At 46.5% G+C, this 20,717-nt stretch overlaps 1 protein-coding gene across 1 annotated transcript in view; it reads right to left on the minus strand.

The window, feature by feature from the left end:
* LOC111141383 (RAB22A, member RAS oncogene family) overlaps nt 1–20,717 on the minus strand; it is a 56,136-nt gene that overhangs the window by 14,173 nt on the left and 21,246 nt on the right. Inside the window, exon 3 of the mRNA XM_022493886.1 lies at nt 8,915–8,996. Coding sequence (XP_022349594.1) covers nt 8,915–8,996 — 82 coding nt within the window. The remainder of the gene's footprint in view (nt 1–8,914; nt 8,997–20,717) is intronic.

Below are 20,717 nucleotides of genomic sequence, written 5' to 3' on the forward strand. Positions count from 1 at the left end.
CTCTGTGAGAAAACTCTGCCACTGGGATGAAAGCCAGATAACTTCCAATAAAATACATTAAGTTGGAGAGAGAATACAACAAAACTAAGGACTGTAAGCAAAAAAGCACTGCAGCATAGGAAACATTATTAGATGGAGAAGACTCTGGACTAACTTTCACGGGAGGGCTAGGGGGAGCACGCAGAGAGCACAACGGGGATGCTATCAGCTTCCCTTTCGCTCCCTTCCTTCACTCCGTCCATTCATTTTACATAGAGCGGACGCACGGTGCTATGTTAGCTTCGAGTGTACCACATGGCGACAGGACAGGTCTATGTGCTACGCTGCGGTCCCTATGGGGACCTACAGAGCTACCAAGCCGCCCCCTTCATCGCAATCACGGACTCCATTCCTCCTGCTGCACCTGCCACCCTTGTGACTTGTTCACTCCGTGCCTGGGAACCCACACCTTCCACTCTCTTGTACCCATTCTTGCCCACCTCCCCTCCCTCCGCCCTTCCTCCCGGCAACCACTGCTTTGTTCTCTGTAGCTATGGGACTGTTTCTGCCCTTTTTATGGTTTGGATTGCAGATATGAGTGAAATCATACAGTATTTGTCTTCCTCTGACTTATTTCACTCAGCGTTATATCCTCTAGCTCCATCTATGTTGCTGCGGATGGCAAGATCTCATTTTTTTTAAAATGGCTGAGAAATACTCCATTCTGTACACAAATACAGCACACCTCTATCCATTCATTGTTTGATGGACACGTGGGCAGCTTCCATATTCTTGGCTATCGCAAACAACGCTGAATTAGTGTTTCCATTTTCTCTGGGTAAATACCAGCAGTGGAATTAATCACTGGATCATACAGTAGTTCTATTTTTCATTTCTTGAGGAACTTCCATGCTGTTTTCCACAGTGGCTGCACCATTTCACATTCCCACCAACCGTGCAAGAGGGTTTCTTTTTCTCTGCATCCTTGCCAACACTTGCTGTTTCTTGTCTTTTTTTTTTTTTTTAAAGTAGGCTCCACACCCAGCATGGAGCCCAGTGTAGGTCTTGAACTCATGACCCTGAGGGTCAAATCCTGAGCTGGGACTGAGAGTCGGATGCCTAACCGACTGAGCCATCCACACGCCCCTCTTTGTCTTTTTGATACTTGCCATTCTGACAGGTGGGAGGTGATATTTCCTCATGGTTTTGATTTGTGTTTTCCTAGTGACTGGTGATGTTGAGCATCTTTCTATATATCTGTTAGCCATCTGTATGTCTTTTTTGGAAAAATGTCTCTTCAGTTCCTCTGCCTATTTAAAACTCAGATAATTTCTTGTTGTTGCTTTTTGGGTATGGAGTTGTGTAAGTTCTTTGTTTATTTTGGGTATTAACCCCTTATCAGATATATAATTTTTGGTTTTCATTTTTGATGTTATTACACTGACAACATCCTTTGCAAGGTTGCTGGGTTTTTGGTTTTCTTTAGCATTTAAATCTGCAAGGTAAAATTCATGTAAAGAAATGCGAAGATCTTAAGTTAGATAAAAGATCTTGGGGCGCCTGGGTGGCTTACTCGGTTAAGTTAGATAAAAGATCTTAAGTTTTGATAAAATGACTAATGTGTATGTACATCCATGTAAACACCATCCTACCAATACATAAAATATTTCTATCAGTACAGAAAGTTCCTTAACGCCTGTGTTATCTACCTTCTTTATTCCTGATAATCACTCTTGTCTTCAAGTCTACCTTACTGATACTGATTTGTTGATACTGATGTAACTGCAATAATTTCCATTTGCTTATGATTTGCATAGGATATCCTTTCCCATTCCCTTATTTTTAGGCTATGTTTTAATAGTGAAGGTAATCCTCTTATATGAGGAAGTACATTAAATGTAAAGGAAATGAATATTCTACTTTTAAAAGGCAGAGGTTGTCAGACTGGATAAAAAACCAGGCCCAACTATGTGCTGGTTCTAAGGTCTACCATTTCACTGTTTATTTTATATTTGTTCCATCTATTTAGTTTATTTTTATATTTTTAAAAGATTTTATTTATTTGAGATAGAACAAGAGTGAGAGAGAGAAAGAGAGAAGAAGCAAGGGAAGACAAACACGGGAGGCAGCAGGCAGACGGAGAAGCAGACTCCCTGCAGAGCAGGGAGCCTCATGCGGGATTTGATCCCAGGACCCCGGGATCATGACCCGAGCCAAAGGCAGATACCTGCTTAACCGACTGAGCCATTAAAAAAAAAAAAAAAAAAAAAATCTATCTTTCCTTTCCTCCTCCTCTTTTGCATCAACTGTTTTTTAGTATTCAACTTTAATATATTACTTTGCTCACTAGCTTTTTAGCTATACCTTCTGGTATTTTTAAGTGGTTGCTCTTATAACTATAATACACATTTTTCTCACTGTCTACTTAGAATTTAAAATGTACCACCTCATATAAAATATCACAATGTTGCAAGAGCCTAATTCCCCCCCCACCATCCTCTGTGCTGTCAAATATTTAAAATCTGCATACATTGTAAGCCATATAACCCAATGTTATAATTTTTACATTAACAGCCAGTAAGTAAGTTAAGAAGAAAAAAAGATAGGGGCGCCTAGGTGGCTCAGTGGGTTAAAGCCTCTGCCTTCCGCTCAGGTCATAATTCCAGGGTTCTGGGATCAAGCCCCGCATCGGGCTCTCTGCTCAGCGGGGTGCCTGCTTCCCTGCTCTCTCTCTGCCTGCCTCTCTGCCTACTTGTGATCTCTGTCAAATAAATAAATAAATAAAATTTTTAAAAAAAAAAAAAGAAGAAAAAATAGATTTTCCTATTTACCACTTCCAGCAGTTCTTATTCTTCCTGTGGATTTGAGTGACTACCTGGTGGTGCTTCCCTTAGGCTTGAAAAACTTCCTGGGGCTGCTACTGAACCCTCTCAGCTTTTGTTCCTCCAAAAAGGTCATTCCTTGGACTTCGTATTTGAAAGCCAATTCTGGCAGATTGACATCTTTATGCTTTCAAGCACTTTCACGAGGCTTGTGTCCCACTGTCTCGGGGCCTGCGCCATCTCTGCGAGAAGCTGGAGACTACGTGCACTGCTGTTGCCTGTGAGAGTGTCTGCTATCTCTGTTGCTTTCACAGTTTTCCTCTTTCTCTCTGGATTCCAGCAATCTGTGTGCTCTCCTTTGTACGTAAGAGACTGGTTAGAACTTCTCGGATTTGTGAAGTGATAGGTTTTACCATATTTGGGAAATTTTCTGAAGTATCTTTTTGTTTTCCCTGTCTCTTCACAACTTCCGGGTCTCTACTCACACGCATCAGGTTGAGGGATGTGTCCCCACGGTGCTGAGACCGTTCGCGTTCCCCACTCTCTGTTCCCCCAACTGGCTGGTTTGTTCTGCCGGCCACGCAGGGGGCTTCCCGTTATAGGTCCCGGGGTCTTCAGCTTTAGCATTTCCACTTGTTCCATCGTTAGTTTCCCTTCTGTGTGAGGGTCCCCATCTGTAGTGAAGTTGGTAAGACTACTTCTCCTTGAAGTCTGTGAGTGTATTTAAACTATCTGGCTTCTATGATCTTCTCTGAAGTGTTAAAACCTGGACAGTCACCCTGATCTCGGTTTCATGCATGGTGAGGGTCGGCTTGCTTGGGTCTGCTTGTCCTTCTGGGGCATGGTCTCTCCCGGTAAAGCCTGGTCCTTCCGAAGTTTCAGGGGAAGCCCCAAGCGGTCTCTCTGCTCAGTGTTGCTGCTGCTCTAGCTGTTTTTCTTCGGTTGGGTTCCTCGATGTCTCCCCTGGACACTTGCAGTGGGGAGTCAAGCGAAGGCCTGAGGGAATTTATAAGCAGATTTTGGAGCTTCCTTCCCTGCTGGATCCATCTTTTCTGGGACTTGTCCCCCTTCCCCCCAGCAACTCTAGCAGCATCGAACTCTGTCCTCAAATACCACAAGCTAAAAACCAGGGCTTTCTGCCTGAGTCCTAGCTATGCTGTATGGCAGAGACGAGAGCGCACCGTCTGGGGAAAAGCTATACGCACACGAGCCTCACCCACTCTCTGACTACAAAGAATACATCTGGCACTGCCTTCGGAAAGCTGTTTTTGATGTTCTGTCCAGAGTTTGTGTATAAGTGTTCTCTCCGGAAGGGTTAGTCCCTTATAAGCCACCCTGCCCTTACGGACACTGAAACTCTTTCCATGATCTTTTGGCGTAAAGAAAAAAAGTGGCAGCTTAAAACACAGACTCAAAGGATGTGAGCACATCTCTGCTCCAATGGATCAAGGTCGGCAAGACCCTTTCTGGGAAGGGCCGCGTAGTAAGTATTTTAGACTTTGTGGGTCATGTGATTTCTGTCACAACTATTCAACTCTACTACGGAAGAGTGAAAGCTTCCCCAGACAGTGCGTAAACAAACACGTGCGGCTGTGTCCCAGCAAAACTTTATAAAAGCAGGGAGCAGGCCGCATTTGGCTGATAGGCCAAAGTGTCAAACACAGCTCAGAAGATACTCAGCTACCACATGTTTTCCTGATTTTATTTAAAAAAGTTTTTAAAAAAGATTTTATGTATTTATTTTTTCTAGAGAGAGAGAGCGAGAGAGAGAGAGCGAGCGCGTGCAAATGAGCAGGAGTGGCACGCACAGGGAGAGGGAGAAGCAGACCCCCACTGCGTGGGGAGCCTGATGGGAGGGCTCAGTCCCAGGACCCTGGGATCATGACCTGAGCCGAAGGCAGACGCCTAATCAACTGAGCCACCCAGGTGCCCCATTTTCCTGATTTTAAACAGGAGAACAATTCCTTGTTCACTCGACAATAACTAAGTTTGTGCCTCCCGGTGCTCTAACCTCTGCAGGGGATCATCAGGAAAGACCACGTGAAGATTCACGTGCCTCTAAGGGCTGGATGCAGTTATCTAGTCGATTTGAGTTGTTAAGCTTTCTTGGCCAAGTATCTGAAATGTTCTTGCTCCATTTATGGTTTATCTATGGTATCTGTGGTGCTCATCTGTGCTTGGTGAGGGGTCTTGTCTCCATGGACTGTGGGAGTCCTTGTTGGTGAAGGATGATTGGGGAATGAATGAATTTGTTTAGGATAACAAACGGGGACAGAAAGATCTGACAAAGGCACTCTCTTGAGAAAATAAATTGAAATTATCCAAACAAGTTGCATTTCATCTGATGCTAGGAAAAAATATTAGGTTTATTACTGCAACCTGGAGGTGGTTTTCTGAATGAACACTGAATCGAAGTTGATTGAGGACCTGACTGTGATTCTTCTGATGAAACTATACGCTAGCACAATACGATGTCTATCTTTCATTTCATGCTTGACTCTCCTATCTGATCACAAAAGGAATTTTTACAAAAATATCCGAGGACTCCATCAGTTTTTCCTAGGCTGCTTAACTCTTTGGCCCACAAATCATTATCTTCTGAAATACTCGTATCATCGTCCTGATCAGTATTCCCTTGTTTAACAAGACTGCGACCACTGGCGGGCTTCGCATGACACCTGTGAAGCTCTCCAAAATCACTTTCATTGACTTAATGAAATCAATCTGCAAATCAACTGCAACTGGACCATCAGAAAGACAATCCACCTGCCAAAACCAGAGGCAGCAACCCATGTGAGAGTCCAACAGGGAGGACGTTTGAACCGTCATCTCTTCAGAAAGGATTCTCATTTTATGATGCTTCTTGCTTCCATGATGAGTCTTACTACTGTAGGGAACAATACATATGCACATACCAGAAATTTATAATTGGAGGCATGCAATACTCACGTAGCAACGGTAGAGGATCTGTCCTTCTTTATCTGTGCAAAAGTAGGGCTGGCAATCAACTGACAGAAATCCACGGACATCAATACTGTGTGCGAAGGGCTGAGAGCACAGACACGAACACAGTCCCTGCCCACAAGGAGCTCACAGTCTCTCAGAAGACAGACGAGTAAGGATAGAGGAGACAATCCCATGGATGGGGGCAATCAAAGACTGCGTAGGACACAAAGAAATCCTCTCCAGTGTTCCCTCACTGACCGGTTTGACCGGGATCTGAGCATCAGTGCTCGGCCAGGCAGTGGGAATATGTCCGTGAACAAGACATTGGCTCCAACTCTTGCCAATCAAGTTCAGTCGACAGATCATCTGATTACAGCTTGTAATGAGGGTCCTGAGGAAAATGAATGGGAGGCAGTGATGGAGAATGCACTGGGGCCCTGCTTAGGGCTGAGTGGGGGTGGTGGTTAGGGAAAACTCTGAGGGTGTGTCACGGAGCCTGAGACTAAAAAGCTGGAAAGGAGCCAGCTGGCCACTGAGCAGAGGGAAGAGAGTTCCAGGAGAAGAAACAATGTACGCGAACACTGGAGTGGCAAGGACCTCGGGGTGTCAGAGACACTGAATGGAGGCCAGTGGGTGGGAACTCAGTGGGCGCGAGGGAGGATGAGCTAGGAGGGCAAACGGAGGCGAGAAGGCAGAGCAGGCCGTGCAGGGCGTTGCAGGCCGCAGTCCGGACCTCGGCGATTCTGAGCGCAGCAGAAAGTCGTCGCAGTATCAAGCAGGAAGACAAGAGCGTCTGATTTCTGTTTGCGGAAGGTCCTTCCAGGTCCTGCGAGGAGAAGTGATGCAGGTGGAAGGCTGGGAAGGGGGAAGGTGGGGACCAGTTCAAAGGCTACAGGGACCTTCTGGGGAGTCCCAGGCGGCTGAGCTCGGAGGGCTGGCAGTGGAGGCGGAGAGAGGCGACCGGAATGGTGTACAATAGAAGACACAGCTGGGAGGCGCTGAGAGAACGGTGTGCGGGGCAGATGAGGGAGGACTCAGCGGTGACCTCCAGACGCAGAGCTGAGCAGCGGGGGCAAATGGCAAAGCCGCGACTTGTCAGAATACAGCAGGGATGGTTGGGAAAGGGCCCCCTGAGGTAACCTCAGAGGCGAGTTTTGAAGGCTGCGTATGTGTTTTCTCAGCTGACGTGGGAGGGAGAATATTCTGAACAGAAGGAACAGGGCATGGCTGGGAGCGTGAGGGAAGTGAAAATGGGTCCAGCCGAGTCCGGTCTTCAAGGCCTTGCCCAGCAGCGTCAACTGGCAGTCAGCTGTGTCTGGGATGCGGCTCCCGGCGTTTCCGACCACGTGTGGTTAGCTGTCAGACGCTCTGCTTTTCTTCAGCCCTGTGACCTGGCCAGCCTGCACGCGAGCTCCTGCCCTGTAACCCCTGGCTGGAGTAGATGCTCCCCAGCGGGTGCTCCTCTCCTGACTCTCCGCAGCACGGGCTTCCCCTGGGCAGCCCTCCCGACCCCTGCCTGCCTGCCGTTTCCCCAGGCCAGCCTGGCTCAATGACCAGCTGCAGGTAGAGGTGAGGCGGGTTTGCATCTCAGAGCAACTACCCCGGTGCAGCATCAATGAGAAGTGGGGAAACAAGAGGCAGGCAAACCAGCTAATGACAAAACTTAAAAGAAGCCTGCTATTCCGGTAGCAGTAAGGGAGAGGCGTAAAGCCTTGTGTTATTCTTTATGTTCTAGAGAGAAGAGATGCTCGGTATCACCATGTACACTGGGCCAGGCTCTGATTCCGAATGTAATGGAGCCTCTGTTAGAGCATGATTCTTTATGATGAGGGTTTTGCTGTATCATCGAATATATAGGAGGGGGTAATTGAAACTTGGGATTCAATGAAAGGTACATATATTACTGGTACGAAGAGCCACAGGCATTCTTAGCTAATGGGAGAGACACCAAGGCTGTGTCTATAGATATACTCATGGAGACTACGGGAAGCAATACTTGTGAAGGATGGAAGAGTGACGGTTAGCAAAGGGTCTAGCTATCCTAAACACTCCATTCTAGAGGCACAATACAAACAAAGTAGGAGTGTGGACTGGGAAATTAAGCAGATGTATCTCAGATGAGTAACTGGGTGCAGGGCATGACATCCGGTGTTCAAACAAACAAACAAAAAACCCAGAAGAAACCAAACAGAGCAAACTTAAGATGTTCAATCTGTACAAATGTATGGTGTCTACATCTAGGACAACAGTAATGGCTTGTTTTGTCTTCCCCCATTTGTCTGTGATGATTCTTGTCAGATTTTATACCACACACAGTATCTATGCTGTCTTAGATAAGACCGTGATGACAGACTATTTCTCCTGATTACTTCTGGTATACTTTTAAGAGCTTACGGATAGCACTGTGCATCCATCAGATGTTCTGTTTTGATAGTACTGTTTGAAAACAAAATTAAACAGCAGCTGAATAGTGGGGTGGCTGCCAGACGCACCTCGACAGGGAAAGCAGACGTCAGGCCCAGAGGGAAAACAAGGCAGCAGGAAGTGTCTGTTCCCGGCCTTGCCTCCCCAGCCCTGGTCTGATGTGGACTGGCCTCAGCAGGTCCCACCTGCACAGGGAGGTTATGGCCCAGGCCCCACCTCTGGTCCGGGCTCTTCCGGAAACAGATAACCATCTGGGACAATTTTATCATCAGGCATTTATTAAGTACCTATCGCTCGGCTCTGTGTTAGCTCATTCATTTCACTTAAATCTCAAACTTTATATGCTGTAAAGTTCCCTCTTTAGCTTTTAAAAGGCAGCTATAAATGAGATGTGCTTAACTCTCCCTTTCTACCACTAATTCTTTTATATCTCTGTTAGAGGATGGAGCCCCAAATTACACACAATGCTCTGAGAGGGATTTTATCAGGCCTGTTAGTCAGCATTTACTTTAAGACACTAAAAAGTCTAAAAATGCCCTCAGTGCTCATTATCACTTTTTCCATCAGTGGACTTTGTGGCTCTAATTGAAAAGAAAAAGGCTGGCCGACGCAAATGGAAATAAATGTGTCTCTGGCGCACGGAAGAGAACTGAGTAACGTGAGATGACAAGGACATTGACGGTTGGGTCGGAGCTTTAATGTGGGCCTCAGAAAAACACATAGTAAATTAAAGGGCGACTTACTCGTTCTTGTCCAGCTGTATCCCAGATTAGGAATTTATGTAGCTCATTTTGGTACTGGACAGTCTTGGTCATAAAAGATGCCCTACAAAGAGAGACCTAAATGATCAGAACACAGTTATTGAAAGCACGATGCCGCAGCCCCAGCCGGACACGGCGCTTAGACTCAATGCCCAAACTCCCGCTCCGCCCTCGCCCCTCACTGCGGTCCTCTCAACAGTGTTCAGGGGGTGCTCAGAGGCCGGCTGCGTATTCTGGGTCAAAATAAAGCATTAGGCACATCTGCCCAGAAGAGGTCTTTGGTTTGTGATCGCCTAAGCTCTGTTATCAAAAGAACCAAGAGATAATTTGGCAATCCAGACATCAGCCTCCCTTGTAAAATACACAGAAGCGGTTAAAGAGATGGTATCATGGGAAAACTTCTGGAAAAACCTGTGTGTCTGGGAAACGAGTGCACTAGTAAAACACACTGGGCCATTGGGGTTTGTCCACCCCCAGTAGCAAACCACCTGAATAAGAGGTAATGTAACACCAGAGTTAATAAAATTAAGATGCCAAACCAGGAGCGGGAAGATGGCCGGAGCGGCGATGACCCCAGTGACCACTTCTGAGTTCAAGACCAGAACAGCCTCTCGGCTAACCTGCCAGGCCACATCAGCCCTTCGGGCCTGGAAGGATGGTATGCAGGTCACCCTGCTTACTCGGAAGGGCCGCTCTGCCCGCGGGTCTTTGAAGGTTCCTATTATTTGGGGGTCTTCTACTTTTTGGAGAACATGTGAGGAGCCACAGGGGCCCAGAGCATGTGCCTGGAATGAAAGGACTCCTGGACACAGGTTCAAAGTCTCAGGGCTGGCTCGGCTCCAGTGCCATCTTCCAACCCCGCCTTACAGAGCTCCCTCCTGGGAAGTTCTCTGTCCTCTGGGCTCCTCGCAGAACCCGGAGGTGATTACGCCTTCTTCTGTATCCCTAACGAGCCTTCGGGGGCCAAGGGCCGAGTTGTACTCTTGGAATCATACCCTAATCATCTTAATCAGGACATGAACGCGATGGCTAGGCATTTTCAAATATGCTGGATGTCTGAAGTTTTTTTTGAGAGTCAACTAATTGTGCAAGTTCTTCAAGGAAGTGCAAACTGAGATCCACAGGATGACTTTCTGAAGAATCACTGAGCTTAGACAAGTATCAGAATCCTTAGTTGTAAAAACTTTAACTCTGATACAATGAATTCCCAGCAATATTTGTATCAATTTATGGGTTAGCTAGCAGGGGTCCGAAATGGTGACTATGATGAGGAAGGGAAAACAGACTGGGAAGCAAGATCACATTTATTGGAGAGGTGCCATTTACTGGATATTTATTTACTGGAAATTTACCCCTTGGTATCCTTAGTAAAGTGCTGTCTGCATAGAAGGTGCTTGGTAAGTGGTTACTGTATCAAGAACTTTGGTGACCCACCGGGATTAAATCAGGATGTGCAATGTAATTTCTCACTTAGGAAAGATCTAAGCATTCAAAAAGCCTTGTTTATTGTGAGGATTAAATGATACGATGTACGCGGAAGTGCTCTGTGAATTGTAAAGCACCAAACCTACACAAGGTATTACTATTAGTATTTAAAGGCAACTCCAGGAAATGTTTTAGTTTAGACTTTGCAATTAGTCGTAAAAGCTTACAAATCCACTCTCCATCAATTATGGCTGTGGTGTTACATTTAGGAGTGCCAACAGGCGTCCAATAGAGGCCTGTTAACACAGCCAATGCATCCAACACAACCATTTTGGCTGCTCGAAGAGCAAGAGAAGAAACAGGCTTCAAGCAGACAAAAAAAGCTGAGAAAGATAAATTCAACAATTAAAAGGAAAGGTTTCATTTCAGGATCAGAATTCACTGATGTTCAAGCTACCTGCCAACCATGTCTCCTTTAATGAACACATGGATTCATTACTCAGGAGAAAGACACACAAAATGGCAGCTGTAATGCAATGAAAGTATCTTAAAGATTAAAGCCAACCTTCTGTCTGACTGGAGACCATCCTTCTAGCCTCCCTGGCATCGTCACTCTCAACACACCTCCTTCTTTTCTACACTGAGTTCTGGTGAGCCCAAAGCTCTCTACTTGGGTCTTCTTGGGTCCAGAGCTGTTGGCTTCTTGTCCTTTATCCCAGCATCACTTGTCCACACTGCCAGGTCCTTAAGAATCTTGTCTGTCCTTCTGTCTTAACCACCCAGAAGAGACCCACACACCTCTGTACCTGCTTCTCTTCTGGGGGTGGGGTGGCTGTCTTGCTGGAGGAAAGCCACAAAGCTGTGTGGACCAGTAGGAAGACTGTCCTTTTTAAGCTAGGCCACCTCTTCGGGCTCTCACTCCACACAGCAATTACTCCTCATTCTTCCTATTACTTCTTGCCAGCCCCTTACCACTTCCTACCACCCTCCTTCTCAGGGCAGCAGCCTTCTCGTGGACAACAGAGATCGTAAGCCCTCAATCCCCCAACGTGTTTCCCAGTCAACCCTTCCAACTTGAGAATCAACACACTGCCCTTCACACTGGCTGTGATTTCCGCTCTTCTGACTTCAGTGGAGTCAGAGAGGTCCTTTCCATCGTGCTGCCCGATCATGATCAGCATGTCCTGTCTGGGCCACCACAGTCAGCCATGGTCTTCTGCTCCCAGTCTCAAATCTTTCCACCTGTGCCTCCTTCTGTCTTTACGCTGACTGCTCCTTTGCCTGGAATGCTCTCCCCGCCGGCTCACCCGTGGCTACATGTTCCTCATTCTTCTGGTCTGAGTTCAAAATGTCAATGATGGCAGAAGCCCGCGCAGTGCCCCCAAACCAGGCAGCTTCCCGCTCCGACTCCACTCTGCAAGTCACGCGCTGTCCTGTTCCGGCTTCAGGATGCCTACTACCGTACTGGTACTCGATGTCTGACTGGCTTATTTTCGTGTCTTAATTTACCTGTCTAAGCCAGGGAAAATGTAAGCTCCATGAAGGCAGGGATCTTGCTGTCCTTCTTCCTCTGTAACTGGGGTATCTTCCTCATCTACCTTCTCCATGCTACCCTAGATTCCTGACAAAACATTTTACCTGTTCCCACTGACTCTTCCACTTTCCAGTACTCCAACAGTGCTCGGCGTCTTGGCCAAGCACTGCATAAAGTGCTCGGGCATCTGAAACGCAGGCAGAGTTGAAATCACAGGTGACCCTTGCTCTCCACCTGCAGTCAGGTGAGCGGCCTCTTGGATGTGAGGGATGTGGTTCAACAAGTGGGGTGGGGGGCCTTCCTGCCCACTCCTGCCCAGCCACCAGCTCTAAGCTCTCTCCTAGTCAAAGGGCACGAGGCCACACTGGGCAGCCACTTCAAACCACCATGTCCCTCCATCACTCAGACCTCTGGAATTCTGTTCAGGAAGCACCTGTGGCACTTTATGGGCTCTCCTGGCTCATGTGCTGAGTCAGGAGCTCCTTCCCACCCGAGGCCCCAGCTACAGTGCCCATGGGAGATGACTGCACCTGCCTCGCCTCCCCTGAGCCCTACGAATGCCTCTTTATGGCAACGAGCATCTCTGTTGACTTTTGAGAGCTTGAAATCTTGGCCTATCACACCTGTAAGAACTAATTCCTCCTTTTCAGCATTTGGTTAGTCTACATAGTGGTAACACCTGGCTTTAGGGCCAGACATAGGAGGGGGTGTGGCCCAGGGGACCGCTATGGGGGAGTGCGGCAGGTCTCCCGCAGGACTCACTGGGATGAATCCCTTCCCTAGATTCACATTTTTGTCTGTAAGGACAGCACTTTTGACTTCAGCTGAACTATACAGACTCCGGATACTCTGTCACCATCTCACACTTAACTGTGGTGAAGGCAGGGCTTTTCCACACCCCCCAATAGTGGTCATAAACTCCACATTCTCAAATCAGAACATGATGTCTGCTCTCCACAGAACACAGGCTGGTCTGCAACTACTTTGTCCTTTGTTACTTGCATCCAGTTTTGTAGAACTGTCTGGTTCTTCATTTTATATTTGATCTACACTCGAACCTCAACCCCTGAGATAAATTCATAAATTGGACCCTAATCTTTGAGCAGGACTACTACAATTTGTCCCTCCCATCGTCACTTGAGCTCCAGGATTGCTCCTTTAGCATTCAAGTTAAATGATGCAGAGGGTATGATAACTTCAATATCTTGCTTTTTGAAAAACAGGCAATGGCTTCCTGCCATCCAAATGATACATTTTTATTTTCCAGCCTGCCATTTACTTGTCTGATAACCTTGTTTTTCACTACTAAACCATCTCTCTTCACTCTGCTAGGCAGATCTTATTACCTCTTTAATCGAAAGTCCCCACTAGCATTATTTCCTAAAGCTAGAATGCCTTTCATCTACTTCTCCATCTTTCACAACATTCTAAAAATATGACTTCCATGCACACCAAGTAGCCATGCTCCTCGGTCAGACTACGTGTTCCCAATGAAAATACTTGCCACAGGGTGTTTTAAAAGTGTCTTTTCTGTAACTGTAGCAGACTTGGTGAGCTCTCTCGGAACACAGGTGTGCCCTGCCACCACACTCCAGCACCTCACTTGACTGCACATCCTCTCCTTGGAACGGCACAGGGGATGCTATCATCCCTATGATGCTACGTGGTGCCTTTTAAGGATGAACAACTCAATGTATTTTAAAATTAACTTCTAGCCAACTCTAAATCTCACGCAAACGATGCTTGTATCTCTAGGTGATATAGAGGGACAGAAATGCCACTGGATGCACCAAGATTGAGACATAAGAAGACCACAGGTATGTGAAATCTGGTCATTCCTCTAGAGGACATACCCAGGGGTCTTCAGAAGAGTTTAGGACAGTGCCAGGAACTTGACAGGTGCTCAGGGAGAATTAAGTGGATTTCAGGGCACACGTGGCTTCTGTTAGAGTAGTTCAAAGAGCCACAAGTCTCTGAGTCTCCATAAATTCCATAAATTCCACATAAGTCATGTGGGCTCCGCAGTCACATCTATCTTTAACCCTTCCTTCAACCATGAGCATCTATCTCTTAGGGTAACCAGGTGTGAGGGTTCACGATCACGCCGCAGAGCGCTTCCTTCTCGGCAGTCACTGCACAGCAGCTGGTTTATTCCACAGGTTCATGGTCACCCTAGGCAGATCCCTTAGGACCTTCTATGCTTTTGCCATTTTAACAACTTTTGAAAAAATATTTAAAATCAAGGAAAACATTACTTTAAATGTAAAAATAACTAAACTTAACAGGTTAGCTCTCCCTTTCCTAAGTTTGTCACGAATAACTTAGAGTAATATAAAAGCTGTCAGGTTGTAAGTAAAACCTACAACGATGAAGCTAGCTAGCTACTCTGACAAAGTGTTCATTATTGTCAGTTTTTCTCATACTTTTACAGGTGTGACCCTTTCAGTCCTTACCGTGAGTCTCTTGGGTTGGGTTTGACTATTCATCGCCATTTTGCAGGCAAGACACGGTGGGGACAGAGCCAGTGAGTGGCGCAGCTAGGACCCTTGGAGTGGCAGCACTGTGGGGCCATCTCATCCTGGGCGGTGCACTCCCTTCTACTGCAGGGCAGGCATGGGGCTCACAAGCAACAGGAGTCTAACTCCATCTGTGCCCCCCGGCGCCTCACAATAGGGGGACTGGTTGGGTGAACAGACAATTAAAAAGCAGATACTCAGTGAGCTCCTGAGGGATGGAAAGAGTTGTGGGAGCACCGAGGGAAAGCCAAGTCCAAGTAAGTACCTAGGAAAGTGGTGACGCCAGGTGTGGGAGGCTGAATAATGTTCCTGCCCCAAAGAATGTCCACACCCCAATCCGAGAAGCTGTGATTATGTTCCCTTCTAGGGCAAAGGGGACTTTGCAGAGGTGGTTAGGTGAAGAATCTTGAGATGCGGGGAAGATCCCGGATGACCCAGGTGGGCCCCGTGAAATCACGAGGGTCCTTATAACAGGTGGAGGAGTTGGAGCCAGGGAAGAGGGTGACATGAAGATGGAAGTGAAGACCAGAACAATGTGTCCTGAAGACAGATGAAGCCAAGGCAGCCGCTAGAAATGGAAAAAGGCAAGGGAACAGATTCTCCCCTCAGAGGCTCTGGAAGGAAGCAGTTCTGCCAACACCTCAACTCTGAGCAAGCAAATTGGACTTCAGACTTCTGACTTCCAGAACAATAAACGATAAACCTGTGTTCTTGTAAGCCACTAAGTTTGCTGCAACTCCTTAGAGCAGCAACAAGACACTAATACACTAGGGAGGGCTTCGGGGAAGAAACCCAGAAGGAGGGAGTCTGCCTGGCTGAAGGGACAGGAGCCAAGGGAGGAGGGGGTGACAGTCTGTAAAGATAAACAGCAGGAACCGAAGCACAACATTGTGAATGTACAAGGAGGTTCCTGTGGCTTGCTCTCCACGGTTAGACTGGGCAGGGCAAGGTGGGGAGTGCAGTTCAGTAACCACAGAAAAGGCTTTGGGCAAGGTGGTGACAGGCAGCGGGCGAAGGTCGGCAAGCCACTGCACTCAACACCGATGCGCGACTGCTCTGTGTGAGGCCCCGTTTCCTGCAAGTTAGCAGCTCCCCAGGCCAGGGCTCCACCATCATTACCATTTCTGCCCTGAGTTCCATCTGTCTGTCTTACTGTAAAAACATGGCTCTCCAATTTCTTAACTTTGCCTTGACTGGGCAATAATACCAGTAAAATTAAAACCCCACCGGTTTCGTGGACTAGTTTTATTTTGCCTAACAGACAATAAAACACTCGATATCAATTTAAAACGTTCATCTGTGCAGCACCTCAAGTCATTCACAGATGGTGTTTTGGGAAAGGCAGCTACAAGTCAAGGGGAGCCACTGAAGGGAAAGAGATGGTGTTATCTGCTCTGTTGTAGAGGTGAATTCTAGAAGCAGGCAACAGACCTTTGGGGTGCCTCTGTCAGCTGCCAGCCCCTTAGCCAGCCACGGAGGAGTCTGCCAGCTCTGTTTTAAAGGCTCTTGCATAGTGGAAGCAGATGTGGCTTTGTAGGCAAAACCCAGGAAACACCAAGGAGTGAGAGCACGGACCAAAGGAGGGAAATGGGCAGACGAGGCAAACAAGGAAGGGAAGCAAATAGGGAAGGGAAATGATCCCAGAGAAAGGTGGGGTAGGCTCGACTCTGAGGTTGACACGCAAAAGCCACAGGGTTTTGACTGACAGGAGGGAGAGGGACAGGGGGAGGAGTCTGAAGCTGGCTTCTGTCAGCTCAGGCCACTATATGTGCGATGAGCTATTTCAATCATTTCCAAATTGGAACTGTACTCATTCATTTTTTGAATAGGTAATATAGACTCTTATGCCTCATTACCCAAGATGTACAGAACAGGAGCACTCTAGAATGTCCCTTCCACCCAGATCTTCAATTCCTCTCCCTGGAAACTAACCTCACCAGCTCCTCAGGTCTCATTTCAGAAAGGCTCTAGGTTTACACGAGTGTAGGTATATACAGTGTCCCCTGGCCCCTTCGTTTATTTTTGACAGAGATAGTGGCATATAGTTCATATTTCTGACTCTTTTCACTCTACCCTATACGTAGGAAATCATTCAACAGAAATACGCAAGGTTTTCTCAAGCTGGCTCCTTCCCTTTATTGTATCAAACCGAGAGAGTGCACTATAAATAACACAGCCAGAGCCCTACTCACCAGCAGTGCTGTGGTGACTGGCCTTGTATAATGATTAACTTTGGGGTTTGCTACATATATGAGCTTATCTGAAGAATGAAGTCCATGACAGGGAATGAACCGCAGGGCCAGGGTTCGGGATGAGCATAGGGAGCAAGAGGGCAGGCTGTTCAGCCAGACCACCCAGACCACCCAGACCACCCTGCTTCTGCGAAGAACTGTGCTTCACTGGGCAAGTCAACAGACCTCGCTCTGCCTCAGTTCTCTCATTTGGAAGCTAGGAATAACTTCAGTACCTATAACACAGGGCCTTAGAAATAGTAAAAAAATTAACATATTTTATTAAAGTATAATTATCTTACAATAAAGTGCAGAGTATAGATTTTCAGTTCAATGAGTTTTGACAGTTCATAATCTCTTCTAACTATTGACCTATGGCCCCAAACCAGACACAGAACGCTTCCATAACCCCAGAAAGTTTCCTCATGCCCATTTCCACTTCACTCTTGTACCCATCCCAGGCAAAGCATTTGTGACTTCTCCTTCCCAGCTTAGTTTGGATCGTCCTTGGACTTCAACCCTCTATTGTGTCCTGGCTTCTATCATTTAACAATGCTTTTGAAATCAATCTATATTATTTGGTAGTTATTTCTTCTGTATGGTATTCCATTGTACACATATTTTACTCTGCCCATTCTCATGCTGAGGATTGTTTCCAGTTCTGGCTATTATAAATAAGACATACTGCAGGAGTCTTTCCATAAGGATGTATTTTAATGTTTCTTGGATAAATACCTAAGAGAGCACACTAAGTCACCAGGCAGATGCATGTATAACTTATCTGAAAACAGAGAAGAGCCCTTCCAAGCAGCCACAGCACTTATGCTCCCCATCAGAAACACATCCAATTCCAGTTGTACCACAGCCCCACTGACATTTTGGTTGTTATTCTTGAACTTTAGCCGTGCATTAAGGACAAGGCCTGGATGTCCACTCTTACCACTACTATTCAACATTGTACAGGAGGTTCTAGCTGATACAAAAAGGAAACAAGGCACAAAGACAGTAAAAACTGCAAAACCGGGGTGCCTAGGTAGCTCAGTGGGTTAAAGCCTCTGCCTTTGGCTCGGGTCATGATCCCAGGGTGCTGGGATCGAGCCCTGCATCGGGCTCTCTGCTCAGCAAAGAGCCTGCTTCCCTTCCTCTCTCTGCCTGCCTCTCTGCCTACCTGTGATCTCTGTCACATAAATAAATAGAATATCTTAAAAAAAATTTTTTTTTAAAAACCCCTGCAAAATGTTACAGGTCATACATGATAGCATATGCAGAAATGTACTATCTATGGAGTCCATAAAACATGAAACTACCAGAAGTAATGACAGGTGATGTCATCATTTGTACAGCCGGTGTTAAGTTTCCTGTCTTGGCATTTGTTTCTCTTCTCCTCCTTTTCTGCCTCCTTTGGATAAATCACTTTTTTTCTCTTATTCTATTTTTTTTCTTTTGTATTGAATTTTTAGCTGTACCTCTTTTTGTGTGACCTTTATTAATGGCTTCTCTAGAGATTATAATATGAGTCTATAAATTTTCGTCTATTTCCACATAATATGCTATTTCATGAACAACTTGTGATGTAGGACAATCTAATTCTGTGTATCTCCCTCCCACCCACTGTACTCTTGTTGCCTTATATTTAACATCTTCATATGCTATAAACACAATATTTATTACTTTTACTTCAAAGGCCAGTAGTCTTTTTAGAATTTCTTTTAGCATGTCTTATGATATGGATCTGGCAGATTCTCTCAGCTTTTGTCTGAGAATGTCTTTATTTCACCTTTACTTTTGAAGAAAAAAATGTTTTAAAAAGATTTTATTTATTTATCAGAGAGAACACAAGCACAAGCAGGGGGAGGGGCAGAGGAAGAGGGGCCTCCCGGCGGAGCAAGCAGCCCGATGGGAGACTCGATCCCAGGACCCGGGGATCAGGACCCGAGCTGAAGGCAGATGCTTAACTGAGTAAGCCACCCAGGCATCTCCACTGAAGACAATTTTTGCCGGTACAGATTGTTTGCTTGGCAGGCCTCACCCCTATCCCCAAACTGAGGAGGCTGTATCACTCACAGTCTCTGGCCTCCAGTGTTTCTGCCGAGAAGTCAGTGATAATTCTTATCACTGTTCTCCCACATATCATGGGTTTTCTTTCTTTTTTTTTTTTAATACCTCCTCCCTGCCCAGTTGCTTTTAAGATCTGCTCTTTGGTTTTGAGCAGTTTGACTATCGCTTATCTGGGCTATGGCTTGTTTCATATTTATCCTGGTTACAGTTTAGAGATTTTTGGATTTATAGATCGATCACTTTAATCAATTTTGGAAAGTTATTGCCCTTTATCTTTTGAATCATTTCCTTTGGCCCATTCTTTTTCTTTCTTTCTGGGATGCCAATTAGGTGTACGTGAATGTGGTATAAGAAAGGTATATTTGGTCTTTGTCACCAGGTTCTGACAGAGAGATCCTAAATCTCTTGGAATTTCTAGAGTGCAAGGAATGTCTTTTATTCGAACAAGGTGACTCCTGGTGGACTCTCAGACAGCCCTGGGACAGGGGAGGGAGGTGCTGGGTGCTAGAAAGACCAAATATTGACTAGAGGGTTGGAATGTTCAGCCCTCTCCTGCGGGGCACAGGGAGTGGTGAGGGGCTGGAGATGGCGCGCATCACCAACGGCCAGTGATTTGATCCGTCACACCGAGTAATCAGACCTCCATAAAAATCCCTTAACCATGGGGTCTGAAGAGCCGCTGGGTTGGTGGCACAGCCCGGCTCCATGGGACAAGAAGCTCCCAGGCTTGGGGCCCTTCCAGCTCTATGTACCTCTTCATCTGGCTGTTCATTTACAATAAAGCGGTAAAGGTAAGGAAAGTGTGTTCTTGCATTCTAGGAGCTGTTCTGGCGAATTACCCAAACTGAAGGTGGGGGCACCTGTGGGAACTCCACTTTATGGCCATGTCAGACACGAGTGCGGGTTCTCAGTGCTTGCGGCTGGCATCTGATGTGCCATCAGTCCCATGGGATGGAGCCCTTCAGCCTGAGGAGGCCGACGTGACTCCAGGGAGCTCCCGTCAAAACAGAACGGAAGTGAAGAGTATCCAGGAGTTGTCTGGAGAGCTGGGGAATTGGTTGTTGGTGTGGAGATAAAACATGTATTTGGGAGAAGAGGTGTGACAAGTAAAAACAGTTCGCGATGAGACTGACAGCGAGTTACAGATCTTCAACTCTTCCCTTGCTGTTAACTCTTCTTCCCTTCGTATTTCGGTCTGGATATTTTCTACTGATCTGACTTTATGTGCACATTTTAGGAGAGGAGCTCAGACTGGACATAGCAAAGATCAGTAAACTGATCAAGATTCTGAGGAATTCTCTTGGCGTTCCAGTTCCCCACTTGGGTCCCTGTGTCTTGGCCACTGTTGCCCTGTGAAGGCAGAGACCCCCTTGGACAGGTTTCTCTGAGCTCTTCTGCCCCACCTCAAGTCTCCCCAGTGGACAGTTCAAGTGCTCCTGCCCACAGCAGACTGTCCCTGTCTTTGTTTCTGTTGGGATCGAGAACCGCCAAGGATCGCTTCTCTCTTAGGAGTGGTTTGTCACCTTCTCAAGTTTATTTCACGTTGGTTTCTCTGTGAGCTCAGATACCTAACGGGGTTTTATTATTATTATTTTTTAGTGTTTAAATTTATTTAAGTAATCTCTACACCCAACGTGGGGCTTGAACTCATGACCCCAAGATTGAGAGTCACATGCTCTCCCAACTTAGTCAGCCACGCACCCCTCTAATGGGCTTTTAAAATCTTACCTGGCTTGTTTTGGTTTTTTGGACGAGAATCTTATCTCTCTTTATAACTGAATCGAAAAGCACACAGGGTTGTTTAGTGGCTGAGTTACTCTGTTTAAAGTCTGTAACATATAAACATGATTATCACTACCACTCGCACGTCACAGCGGTTGTACCATTCACACCCAGCGGTGGACTTATTGACAAAGTTGGATGCGGTCTTTGGGGCTGAGAGGGTGGAAAGAGGAGTTCAGTGGCAGAAAATGGAGTCCCAGGTGTCTCTGCAGTGACACAGCAGTCATCTGAGGGCCACC

This window comes from Enhydra lutris, unplaced genomic scaffold, assembly GCF_002288905.1.
Source record: "Enhydra lutris kenyoni isolate GAN:26980312 unplaced genomic scaffold, ASM228890v2 scaffoldscaffold6, whole genome shotgun sequence".
NCBI lineage: Eukaryota > Metazoa > Chordata > Mammalia > Carnivora > Mustelidae > Enhydra > Enhydra lutris.